At 27.9% G+C, this 14,138-nt stretch overlaps 1 protein-coding gene and 1 long non-coding RNA gene across 2 annotated transcripts; one reads left to right on the forward strand and one right to left on the reverse strand.

Moving 5' to 3' along the window:
- Window positions 1-2,515: 2,515 nt before the first annotated feature.
- LOC121207736 (putative serine/threonine-protein kinase) lies at window positions 2,516-8,345 on the forward strand. The gene is made up of 6 exons (XM_041078104.1): window positions 2,516-2,638; window positions 3,721-3,836; window positions 6,546-6,756; window positions 6,881-7,118; window positions 7,197-7,347; window positions 7,984-8,345. Exons 1-6 carry the CDS (start codon window positions 2,575-2,577, stop codon window positions 8,290-8,292), a joined length of 1,089 nt encoding a protein of 362 aa, XP_040934038.1. The 5' UTR covers window positions 2,516-2,574; the 3' UTR covers window positions 8,293-8,345.
- A 2,452-nt stretch (window positions 8,346-10,797) lies between these two features.
- On the reverse strand, window positions 10,798-11,717 carry LOC121207737 (uncharacterized). The gene is made up of 2 exons (XR_005902848.1): window positions 11,141-11,717; window positions 10,798-11,032 (listed from the first exon to the last, which is right to left on the reverse strand). It is a non-coding gene; the product is annotated as an uncharacterized lncRNA (long non-coding RNA).
- Window positions 11,718-14,138: the final 2,421 nt, after the last annotated feature.

Below are 14,138 nucleotides of genomic sequence, written 5' to 3' on the forward strand. Positions count from 1 at the left end.
ATCGGTAACCACCTTCTTTTGTTTCTATTTCTTCTCCTTCAAAATCACCTTTTTTTTCTTTACATTGGTTGTTATGGCTTTATAGCCATGTTTACAATATTTGATCTATTATTTGTCATTTCTTTCTCTGATTTTGCAGGCAAGTGGGTGGAGTTGGTAATGGCAGAGACGTGACGTGCGGCGCGGCGGTGGCAGGGGGCAGGTGGACTAGGTGCGGCGGCTAGGGTTAGGGGTTAGGTTTTTTCTGACAGTGTTTGGGTTAGGGTTTGTTTGTAATTGGGCTGAGGGTCTATTTTGGGTCTTGGGTTTGGGCTGGTGGGTTGTTTTGGTGATGGGTTTGGGCTGGGTTAAAATTGGGCTTGTACAATCACCACACTATACTTCATTAGTCTATTAATCAACAAAAGAAGAAGAAACTATTGCCTCATTCCTCCTATTTGATTTTCTTTTTTATTTTAATGAATTCATTACGAGTAAATTTTTTTCCTTATAATTTTATTTTTTATATGCGTATTTAATATCTATATAAACATATGGTTTAGATATTATATTTATGTTCTATTTTTTTCCTGAAAATTTAATTTTGTTATAGTATTTATAAATTTGTTTTAAGTCTTTTTGTAGCTCTTTAACTAAATGAAAATTTACATTCTAACTCTCTTAAAAATTAATAATTTAATTTAATTTTAGCCTCAAAATAATTCTTTTTGTCATGAAAGAGATTACAGAATGAGGATAGATTACAGAGTTGTAAATTATAAAAATTAAAAAAAATATCAATTTTTGACATATAAATAAATAAATGAGATTTCATTTAAATATTTATGATTTTTCATTATTCCTCAATATATATATTTGTAAGTTGATTAATGAATTTTAATGTTGATGAAAAAAATTAGGAAAAAATAACGTAAAGTACAAGAATAGTCACTTAACTATTTAATTTGTTCTATTTTAGGCACTCAACTATTTATTTTTTTGTTTTAGTCACTCAACTTTTTAAAAATTAAAACAATTAAGGGGATACATGACCTTTGGTTTTATGTGTAGTTTTATACATGAATTTTGAGTTTGATCCAATTCTCATAAATTATTAACACAATTGTTGATATTGCATCATTTTATGTTTGTATATTGCACATAGAAATAATTATATTTATCTATATAAAAATAAACGATGTATTTATTTATTTAAATGTGCTGGATTGAATCAAAATTAAAATTTCGTATATATGTTTGAACTACAATCAAAGTTTCATGTGTATAAATGTATCAAATTAAAGTTCATGTATTAAATTACACATTAAATCAAAATTCATATATAATTTTGATATTCATCCGATTGAATAAATAAGTTTTGAATTTTATTTTATCAAAAATACTTTTTCCCCAATTTATTGGGAATAATTTAATATATATTTTGTCATCAATTTTGTTCTTGTGTTGGATCTATGCCAGTGTTTAAAGAGCAACGACATATGGGAGCAAATATCTTTGTCGCTGCTCGGATGGATAATAACAATAAATCGGGTCATGTGGCATTAAGACTTGAAGTTAGAAGACAAATGTGGGCGTTGCTTCATTTCATTAAATGCAAAAATTACTCTCTTAAATATTGATAGTTTATTTTAAGTTTTTTTTAAACTATTTAGTTAAATGAAAAATTAAATTTATACGTAACAGTGATTAAAGCGTTTGTTAAAGATTAGTTTAGCATAGATTTATATTATGTGACTCAATCCCGACAGGTAGGGTCTAATCCTCCTAAAATAGTTAAATTAGAATATAATTACATTAATATGAAACAAATTTTTATATATTTTCCAATAAAAATATAGATTTTCAAATCAATTTTTTTGAACATAATGTTTAAAATTACTCATAGTCTCTCCCTAACTCTTAAATAAGAGAATATGCGTTTCAGCGCACTCAAATCTACATCCTCCTACATTAACAATAATACTGATACCAGTCGAATTAGAATTCAAACCGTATTTCCAAATCAATTTAACTTCTAATAATAATTGTCCAACCAATTTTCCATAGACTTTTCGAAGCTTATATGTTTGGACTTTCTTATATTAACTACTACATAATTGGTTATAGATACTGTTGGTTTCCATGAATCAAGTCAAAATGATAGAAAATATTAAAATTAAAACTTAAACCCATAAAAGAAAAAAATCAAAATCAAATTGGATGATCAAATACATCAACATAGACAGCGGCCGCCACCCCACGTGCCCATCACGTTGATTAAATCCAATCCAAGGGTGTTAAAAATGAAAGTAAACAGATCTCAACCGTCCAATTTCATTAGGGGTATTTCTAGTTGTGCTTTCCATTTATTGCTATTGTCATCCATGGGTTACTATAGATGACTAAATTACATGTATTATTAAATGACCCAATTGAAAAATATATATAAATTATTATATTTTCCCTTCAATGATTGCTATGTATGTACATATATAAATACAAGAGTTTTGAGACTTCTTCACATTCAAGTGAAATTTCTCTTTGTGGAAAACATGAATTGAGAAGAACGATATAGTAAAGATATCATCCAAAATCATGAATTTTTGTTTTCCAAGCTTCAACTGCTTCTCCTCTTCAGAAAACGTTTCACATCAACAAGGTATGAATATTTAAACTAAATCTATAAGACTAAACCAATCGCTCATTTTATAAACAAGTCTACACCCTTCCTGTTAATCCTTCTCCTACTCTTTTCTTTTTCTTAAATTCTTTTCATACATACATATATAAATTGGGGTTTTCTCCTATTTAATTTTTTTGTACTTTTACATGTTTTTCTTCTTATTTAGTTATGGTATTAACTATAAACATTGCAAAAAGATTTTTTTATAAAATGTCTACTTTTATTTATATTCTTCTCAATTCTTAAATTAGAGAAAAAAATATGTTTAAACGTCTTCAAATTCATATATTTATATTAATGTAATAACAAAAATGTCAACTGAACTAAAACTTAAGCAAATGAGTATAAATGTTTTTTTTTTCATTGTTTATCGATTCCCAAGAATGTAAATATTGTTTTCATCTAAAAAATATATATATATAAGAAAAGATTGCATGAAACTGTGATTCCACGTCATCGTTATTCCTTTTCAATAGGAGAATCACATATCAAATTTTTCATCCTGATTTTTAGCATTTTTAGTTTGATTTGAATTTTTTAAAAAACCAAATTTGATATGTCATTCTCCAATTAGAAATGATAAGGATGACATGAAATTACAATTTTATATAATCCTTTTTCTATGTATATATATATATATATTCATATCCATAATGCAATGTATGTTGATTTATTTCATCAAGTTTGTTCAAAAGTTCAAATCATTAAGATTAAGAAAAAAGCGTGATAAAGCTTAAATTTTTTTGGTAATGAATTTAAAGAAAATTATCTTAAAAAAATACAAAGAAAAATATAAATGGAATTTAATTTTTAAAAAAATATGTTTTCCTTTTTATTTATATAATATTTGAATTTTAAAGTATCGTTATCTTTAAGTTGACTCTCCTAAAAATTATTCATGCATATCATGGGTCACCATCATCATTTATATAAATTTTCTTTTTTTTATATTTTTTAAAAAATGTTTATTTATTTTTGGTTAGTTGGGAGTTTAAATTTTTTTAAAACAAATTAGGTTAATTATTATTTTATTATGATGGAATTTCATGTCCCCACAGATTCACAAGCTCTTTGGAACCTTCAAGCTTTCTCATATGATGAATTGAAAATTGCAACTGGTGGATTTCGATCTTCCAATAAAATTGGCGAAGGTGGATTTGGTTTTGTTTATAAGGTAGTTTTCTTTTCTTTCTTTTTTTTAAAAATCCTCATAATTTTCCCTTTTAAAATTCATCTTTAATAAATTAAAATATATATATTTTAAATCACAAGGTCTATCGTGATGGTAGATCGGCTCTTAATTGTGTGGCGGAGTTTGACCATCACTCATGAAAATAAAATAAAACATATTTAGTGATCAGTCATTTATCTCTTTGAAAAATTCTTAGAATGTGAGGTTTAATCACTATTACTGGCCTTTGGATATTTTAGAATGGGAAAATATTCAATACACGCTATAAATGGAGTTTTAAAATTAAAAGTTGACAAATGTATATTTTTTAAAAATGGATATTTAAAAAATATATATATATCAATTTTTTAAAATTGCTTGTAGAATAAAAAGAATAATTTCTAAAATATCAAATACTCGGTCTTTTAAAAAACCCTTATCTTATTAATTATTTTTTATGAAAATTAAAAAAAAAACTTAGGTTCATGCATTGACTTCTTTATTATGATTAGGTGTTAGCTATAAATTATAATAAAAAAATATTAATAGATGCTTTAAAGAGCATTCATTATAAAAGAAAATCGAAGGTAAACTATTAAAATAGTCATTTTTATTATCTTAGGTTATATTTTAATTATTTATTCATATTATCACATTGTAACATTTTAGTTACTGAGTTGTTAAGTGTCATTATTGGTGTAACGGGGTAAGCTGATGTGACAGGTTAAATCATCATTTTAAATAAAATTTTTAGGTTAATTTATACAACTGGTTCCACATTTTTTAACTATTTAATTTTTTTCTTTTATGTTTTTTTAACTTTTTTTTTCTTTTCTTTTTTTATTTTCTTCTGCTTCTCCTTTTGATTTCCTCCCTTCTCCATTTCTTTTAACATAGTTTTTCTATGTCTTTTATTTGTTAAAAATAGTCCCTATACTTTTATTTTTTAAAACAATTTAATTTTTTCGAGTGAGGCGAACATGTGGACTAGTTTTAACCAATGATAAATATAGAAAAATTATGCTTAAAAAAATGAAGAAAGGAGGAAAACAGAGGAAACAACAAAAGATAATGAAAAAAAAGTGGTCAGGTTACTGTTTTATAGAATTTAACTTAAAATTTTCTTCCGAAATGATGATTTAACATGCCACATCATCTTACTATTACACCGTTAACGATAATTAACGGCTCCATGACTAAAATATAACCTAAGATAAACAAAACGACTATTTAAAAGAATTGAAGTTGCTTAGGTAGGGGGTATTTCCTTATGAATATTTTAATGAATAAATCCAATTAAAAATAATAGAATTTCATACTAGATGACATTTTAATCTTTTTGTCTTATAAAATTATTTTAATCTAATTTAGAATTTTATTTCATTTGTTCAATTTAGCTGATATCGTTTCATCTACTAACATTAAATTTGGTCACCCAACCACTTTCTTAATAATATAGTTGTTATTATACATTGAAATGTTTTCCTTCAATATATTAAAAATGACAAAAGATTCTTAATTATTATAATTATAGATTTTCCTAACTAATGCTTCCATCTGTTTAAATTAAGTTAAATAATATAAATATTTAATACATTTCAATGCATTCAAATTTAAAAATAAAGAAGATAATGCGCTTCAATGCATTCCAATTCACGTCTTCCTGCATTGACAACAATACTCATACCAATCGAGTTAAGACTCAATCGACAATAATTAATTACCAATTCAACAAAGTGATGGATGGCATCAAATACAACCATTATCACTCTCTAATGTATCAAAATTATAAATAATAAAGTCTGCTTGAATGATGCTGGTCGAGTACTATTTAGTTATTAATTTGTTAAAATATTTAAATTTAATATGTTTTTGTCCTATGAATGTTATCATAATCATTGCCACAAACCTCTGGTTAACATTCTCCTAAATTATACAAAATAAATTCATTTTAAATAATATATTTAAAGCATTTAAGTGTCATTTTCATGTTAAGTACGGTGATTATCATGATAGCGAAAGACAGAGTTGCACTCAACCATTTGAGCCGCCACGGTGGGCCGGAACCCATTTTAAACTCAAACTTATCCATGGACTGGGTTTTTGTTCAAAAATCGGAAGAGTTAGAACAAAAATATAAGTTTAAAAAATGAATTTAAACAAAATAATAAGGCCTGTTTTTTTAAATGAGTTGAGCCTTGGGTAAACTTTTTTGGCTTTGCTTAAATTCATAAAAAAAATTCACTATCATTTTACTATTATATTGTTATTATTTTATTATTATTATTTGATTATCGTATAACTATAATTTTGTTATTAATTTCGTTATTATTTTAGAGATATTTACTAGCTAAGTTGCACTTATCTTAAAATTATTTAAGTATATATATTTTTTAACTTTTTCTCATTCGTTAGGAAACATTTATTTTTATATGTTATATTTTTAAAATTTATTTTTATAAAAAAATAATATAAAAAATTTTAATATGCCCAAGTTGGACTGGACCTGGTTCGGTTTTAGCATTTTATTCGGATCGGATGTAGACAAAATTTTAGATTTATTTTTTAGACCAAACCGAGCCCAAATCTAAAAATAGACCTAAATTTTTTACTTGACTCGGCCAGTCAAAACAAAGAATTTTCATTTTTTTATTAAAAAAAGAATTTTTTATTTTTTGAGGGCTAACATTGTTTTGGATTGGGAACTTAAAGGGAATACTGGAAGATGGAAGAAGAGTAGCAGTGAAAGTGTTATCAGCTGGATCAAAGCAAGGGGACAGGGAATTCATGTCTGAAATAGCTTCCATCTCAAATATTAGACATGAAAATCTTGTAAAGCTCCATGGTGGGTGTATTGATGGATCCTCTAAGCTTCTGGTTTATGAGTACATGGAAAACAACAGTCTAGCTCATATCTTACTTGGTATATTTCTTTCTATTTTTAGAATTTCGTGTTCATTTATAATTACTTTTACTAGTACCTTAAATGTATGTGTATATGAGACTTCAGTATAATCATAAATTTGGCATGTATTGACGTGTGGTAGGAGGGGAGGAAAATAGAGCAACGCTAAGTTGGAAAGCAAGGAGAGAAATAGCAGTAGGGATAGGTCGAGCACTTGCCTACATTCATGAAGAGGTGAAGCCACATATTGTGCATAGAGATATAAAGCTTAGCAATATTCTTTTGGACCAAAATTTCGCCCCCAAAGTTTCTGATTTTGGTCTCTCTCGTCTCTTTTTCGATAATGTCACTCACCTTACTACTGGAGTTGCTGGTACATTGTAAGTATATATATACATATATATCTTATCTTCCTCCCATGTCCTCTCTCTTTTTTCTAATTTGTTTTTTTATTAAAGAGGTTATCTTGCTCCGGAATACGCTGTGAGTGGACGCTTGACACAAAAATCAGATGTTTATAGCTTTGGAGTACTACTTTTAGAAATTGTGAGTGGTCGAACTGCAATTGACTTTGATCTCCATGTTGGCGAGTTCTTTCTTGTACCGAAGGTATATATTTCTTTTTCTTCTTTTTTTCCTTCTTTTATGAAACATTAAAATTTTAAACCTTCATTTCGTTAATATTTGATGTATTGACGATGATTTATGATTTTATAATCATGAATCAATTAAATTATGTCACATTATTACAAATAAAATTAAATTATTTATCATGCATTTAGTGATCAAGGGCATAGTTAGGAGGCTGGCAGGGGTTTCGACGCCCCTAAATAGAAAAAATTGACATTAAAGATTTATTGAGTCTAATCATTTTTTTGACACAATATTTAGAATTACTAATAGATTCTCCTCAACTCAAAAATAGGAGGAAAATGCGCTTTAGCGCACTCGAGCTCACGTTCTTTTGTATCAATAACAATGCCCATACTAATCAAGTTAAGACTCAACTGACTGCTTTTAGAGTTTTTTAATTTTACTGTATGTATATGAAAATCCAAGAAATTAAGGGGAAAAAATTGTTTTTGTAATTTAAGTGAGAGAATTGGTATCACTTAGCTGAAGTAATTTAAAATACAAAAATAATGAAGAATAAAGTAAAAAGAGTAATGCAAGGTCCGACACCCAATTTCCATTAACATCAATCAATTCATAATAATTTTATGGTTTGAATATTTGTGATGAAAGGCATGGGAGATGTACAGATCAAACAAGTTGGTGCATATGGTGGATCCAGTGTTGAACGAGATGAGGTTCTGGGAACAAGACGTGGATCGTTTCCTCAAGGTAGGGTTAATGTGTGTGCAACAAAAAGCTCGGCTTCGACCCTACATGTCCACCGTTGTTAAGATGTTGTGCAACGAAATCGATATTCGGAACATGCAGATATCCGACCCGGGGCTCATCACCGATATCATGGATGTTAAAATTGGAAATCCACGTTCATTTTCTTCAAGCTTTTCCAAAATGTTAAGCCCTCAGTTTCAAACTTCATAAAAAGGAATATTATATATTTTTATTTGGAGATATTAAGTTGACTTTTCTTACTTTTTTTTAATGATAATTGTAAATAGCTTCTTTTTGCCATGTATTTAAAAAAATAAAAAAATAGTGAAATTTAAACTCTACTTATAAAGTTAAAAAAATTTCACAGATTTACTAAATAATTACCCCATAATTTCTTATAAAAATATAAAAGATCAAATTTAATAGTAAAAAATTTGATAAACAAAATTCCAGAGTAAATTGATTGTTCTAAGCATTACGTTTTAACTGCGAACCTGAATAATGTGAGCTTCAACCAAAAAATATTAACTCAATTAGGAATAGCACTAACCAAATTATTTTTATGATTTATTGATCAGGTGTTTAACTTTTTTTAAAAATAGTCTGAAATCAAATTTTTATTATAAAAAAATTGATATAATAAAAAATTGAAGGCTTGTGTGGTCCAATGCATGTTACATATTTAATTGGCCAAAAAAAAATTATTTCATTTTTTAATTAGCCTCTTACTATTATTAAGTTACGGATTTAGTTCCTATTTTCATATTTAATCTTTATATTTAAAAAGAAAATTAATTTTGACTTGAATAATAATTGTTAAATTCATTATTTAAAATGATATAACTAACGCAACATTACAGCTACGATAATATATTTGTCACATAATATTTTAAAAATAACATTCTTATAACTTAATAAATGAATTTAAGAACTATGGTTTTTAAGTTAATATTAAAAATTCAAAAGGTAAAAAAAAAACTAAATCCTTAACTTACGTAGATAGGTAGAAATTGACCGAATTAGAAAAATATCGAAATATAATACTTTTATAAGTATTTATTATTTTTGTTATTATAATTTAATTTAAATTTCAAATAAATACAAATTCTACAATTATTTGGGAGATAATACAAATTATTGATGTTTTAGAATTTATATAATAAAAAAATAAGAAAACATTAAAAGAAATATGTGAACGAACGACTACCTTTGAAACAAGGTCCTTTTGTCATGCCTGACCCAATTGTCCCTTTTGACCTGCTTTGACTGTAATTGCAGTATTCCTGCTGCCCAATCACAAAACAAGGACTATGAGAAAGGAATAAACGAAAACAAAATTATAATACTAGCAAACAAAACAAAGGGTGGTCCAATATTTTTCCTTTCTGTTTTTTTTTCTCAGATTCCCCCCATAATCATAGTCCTTTGCACTTTCTCCTAACAAATACCCTTTCAGCTTTTTTTGAACCCTAGAAAAACATTAAATAATTGTTAATATAATGGATGCAATGGGCAAATCAAATACATTGAAACTTGTTATCTGTATATCCATTTGTGCATCCCTTAAAACACTTTTTCGATATTTGATTGATTTAAGTCAATGAAATGAATGGGTAAGTAAAGATGCATGGTGTTTCATGTGTTGTGCAGAGTCTTGCATTCCTCCACCTGACATATCCAGAATCGTATACCTGGCTACCTGCACAACCTTAGGCATTGGAATATCGTGTGATTAAATGAATGGAACCCATTTCTTGATATATTGTTGTTGAAAGAGAAACAGTAACCTCATAGTCAAATCCATCCATCCAATCAATTCAATAAAAAAACACTTTGTTTAACGCTTAACATAGTGACTAAATGTCGAGACCCTTTGCCCTCGTTCGCCGCTTGCATTTTCCCTTTCTCTCTCTTTTCCTTTGCTCTTTAAGGTACAGCAAGCATTATCTCCTTTCATCTTAGACATGCCTCATATATACTCTCTTGAGTAGGGGTTGGAGAGACAAGATTTTGTGGCCGTCCCGAAATGGAATGGTGGCAACGTTTCAGGTCGATTGCATGTGGTGATGTTGGCTTTAATTCCAAATACAAGGTGTTACATTTTTTTTGACGGAGTTTTGGGTTGATCAAATCTTATAATTGCTTTTTCTTTATGGTTCTTTGAAACTGTTTCAAGAACTTCATGCCTTGCTGATTAAAGTGAAAAATGATTGGTTACTTGTTTTTGGGTATCTTACAAGTACTAATCTCTTAGTGTCAAGCTTGAGGCATCTTACAGATGAATATGAGTTAATGATTATCAAGTTTAAGCATATATAGAGATAAAATCTTAGCTCATGTGATAATGTCTCTAAGGGGTGGTGACAACCTCTTAATTTGAGTTCAGCTGTATAAACTATTAAGCATTTAAAAGATATATAAAATTGGATCAAATTGTTAAAAGCCATAATATGGAAGATTGATATACTATTATCAAATTCATTTCTTATTTCCATTATTCACAGTTTTTAAACAAAAAAAGTTACAGATAGAGCATCATATTACTGTAAATTTCATTCAAACTAAGTTGAACCCATTTTTTTAAAACTCATAAGAACTTCCATTATCCCTTTTGCTTTTGATGCTTGTATATAAGAGCTTAATTTAAATGAATGATTTATGAACTGAGATTATTTATTTGAAAACAGTGATAAGATAAAGTTGGCAGAGATCACATGAAAAATCCATCAGACAAGACTTGAGTACTAAATAACAATAATTTTTACAAGCAACATAGGTACACATATGTACAACCTACAACATTGTCAGTGAACAGTTAAAAGAGTTTCCCTGCAATTTTTAAAGCTTTGGATTTTCACTATACATCCTCTTGGAAATTATTAAAAACAGAAAAAGAAATCAAAATCAAAATATCTGCAGACTGCAAGAAGCTTAAGAAATTAGTGCCTCTCTGCAAAAAGAAAAACCAGGTCATATCAAAGAAGAAGAAAAAAAACCCTAATAACGGATATTAAGATTAAAGAAGAAGATGAGGATGAGGATGAGGAAAATGAAGTACCTTGAAGCCCTTCAGTTTAATTGGAAAGCAAGAAGATTAAAACAGTAAAGCCTGCAAAAGAAGTATACTGATGGAGATATATATGTAGAAATATATGCTTGACTCCTCATACGCCATTCACAGATGCCATCGTTGTTCGATAGGTTCTGCGGATGGCATACAGGGAGCCAGGCACATACATGATATATACATGGATGCCAAAACATTTGCATGGTTGCATGTCATGCTTGATGACAATGCATGGAACAGTGCAATATGCAATGGGATGATGCTGATGCTGATGTTAATGATCTTCAACAAAAAGCTCATATTTCTCTATACATATATATATCTGGCATGGGGGAAAGATTGAAGTATTGAGTGAAGGGCATGGAGAGAAGGGGAGAAGGAAGATATTTATGGAGATCTGAAGCCATAAAACAAAGCTTGAAGGTCATAATCAAATAACAAGAGCCAAAGGGTTGTGGGTGTTTTTTTATTTTCCTCAAATGAACTTTTTGAGTTGGCATAAAACAAGCAAAGCAGTAGTTTTTATAGGCAAACTTAGGGCAAAAGGCTTTATTTTTTTGTAAGAGGGAAAAATGGAAGATGCGGGGTTGAAATTAATCCCTTCTTCCTCCATCTTTTGACCATTAAAGGTTAGTGTTAGAAACATAAAATTATACCCACAGAATTAGGGTCGAAAAAAACATGTTTAAAAAAACGTGTTTTAAATTATCCTTTTTAAGTGTTGAGTATTGTTTGGTAAATTGTCCAAAATTTTGTTTAAAATAATAAAATGAGTTATATGGATAATAATATAATTTAGTGGGAAATTAGTAAAGAAAAGGGAAATACTGAATTAGCAATATTGAGAATGAGGTGAAACAGCTTTTTAGTTTAAAAAACAGGGTTAATAATAATGGTGAAAATATCCAAAAATAGAAAATATGAAGAAAATGGTAGGGTTAGTAACCACGCAATTTCCCAAGCTAAAGCATGTGGTGTTTGAAAACTCCTTTTCTGGGTCTTAAAAGCAAAGGTTGCTTTTCTATTTCTGATCCTCTTTTTTGTCTTCATCTGCTTGGAAATTACTTGGATTCCTCTATCCCTCTTTTCTACCTTCTCCTCTCTTTTAATTTTAATTAATATTACTTGGAAAATGAAAATTCAAAGTAGTTATTTTTGTACAAATAATTAATTATATGAAAAAAAGGATCAAAAGTTTGATAATATTGTACAATATGAAAGTAGTGTACCCTTTTTGCTTTGAGTGGTACATTGTTTTGATTTTAAAGGTGTTTTTCTGATCATTATCTATACCTAATTAGCTTAATTTTAAGTGTCTTAATAAAATATATATCGGTAAAAGTTATACTAATTTTGCATTCTCTACTAAAATAATATGTAAATCAATCTCTATACATTAGATCAAAGAATAAATTAGTCATTAGGTTAAAAATTGGTCCACATACGTCAACATGAGGTATACATGGCACACCACGTGTCACTATTTGATTATTCTATTAGCTATGTCAATTTTTAACAGCGGAAATGAATGAAAATTTTAACAAAAAGGGTCAGTTTGCTCTTTGATCTAGTGTACAATGGCTATTTTGCCCATTTTTTAGTAGACGTGGCAAAATGCAATCTAACACCTAGTACAAGGGCCTCTGTTGTATTTTTACCAATATATATGCCAACAAGGTTTTGGTAGTGTTGACAAAAACATTACAAGTTCTTTCTAGATCTATTCTGACTTAAACCTCACAATGTATGGGTCCTCTCTAAAGATGTCTTGGTTTGGCTTCGGATATATAACGTTTATTAGTTGGATTGTGCTCTGTAATGCTTGATTTTGGTTATAATTGATTCGAATATGTATAGTTTGTAATGCTTGATTTTGATTATAGTTGATTTAGATATATATTAATTATAATTATAATTATATTTGTAACTTTAAATATATATTTTTTAGGAATATATATACTTCAATTATATAAATATGAATATTTTTTATATGCAAATATTCAAAATTTTAAACATCAAATAAATAATATTGAACATATATATATAATAAATTAATAATAAATATTTCATATTTTATTTTTAAATGTAATTATGAAAAAAAAAATTATCAATATTTTTCAAGTTATAATTGTTAAAAGCCATTACACATTAATAGTTATATCTATATTAATATAAAATTATTTGATTAAAATTAATGTCATAAATTAAACAGCACTAACTCAACCGAAAAAAGTTTAAAACATATATTTTTTAATAAAATAACAAATATTATTACAAAAAATCACACAAATACGATACAAATGTCTTAAAGTGTAAGAGAAATATAAAATGCTTGAAACACTAGCATACACTAGTAATAAAATGATTGAATAATATAAACATAAAATGTCAAATTTAATCATAACATATTAAAAAGAGTTGAAATTGGGTAGACAAGCTCGACATTATGATTCCAAATTATACGGTCCATGTTGTACTACATGGACCATCCCAGTGTCGTAGTGAATTTGTAATCCTCTATTAATTTTTTTATTAAAAAAATATTATATAAATTGATGTTTTTTGTGTCGAATTATGGAGTATTTTGGGCGGTTTAATTCTTCTTCCTGGTCGAGGGTATCAAAAGACGACGATTCAAAGTGATTGTTTGAAGGTGATCAAGGTTCTCCAAGACACTCCATTGACAGTGTCGAGTTCTGCTTTGATTAAGTGTATCCAGCAACTTTTGATGCATGATTGGTATTGGTGCACATGCGTCTCAAGGGAGAATAACCAAACTGTTGACTAGCTAAAATGGTCTTGAACGGGAAAGAGGGTCTACATGTGTTCGATGATCCTAGATGCTAATAATCTTTTATTTTAATAAAACAAGTGATGTTTTTGCTTGGTTTAATATAATGTAACATATTTATATTAATAAAAAAACTAATTAGGACAATGTTAATATAAAAATAAATCGACAAATATATCGTTTGAGTGATTTAAAAAT

The sequence above is a fragment of the Gossypium hirsutum genome, chromosome A10 (genome assembly GCF_007990345.1).
Source record: "Gossypium hirsutum isolate 1008001.06 chromosome A10, Gossypium_hirsutum_v2.1, whole genome shotgun sequence".
NCBI classification, from domain to species: domain Eukaryota; kingdom Viridiplantae; phylum Streptophyta; class Magnoliopsida; order Malvales; family Malvaceae; genus Gossypium; species Gossypium hirsutum.

Coding starts and splice junctions, on each gene's coding strand:
- LOC121207736 (XM_041078104.1), top strand. CDS start 2,575: ATGAATTTTTGTTTTCCAAGCTTCAACTGCTTCTCCTCTTCAGAAAAC. Junction 7,119..7,196: donor ACTGGAGTTGCTGGTACATT/GTAAGTATATAT, acceptor TTTTTATTAAAG/AGGTTATCTTGCTCCGGAAT. Junction 7,348..7,983: donor AGTTCTTTCTTGTACCGAAG/GTATATATTTCT, acceptor TTGTGATGAAAG/GCATGGGAGATGTACAGATC.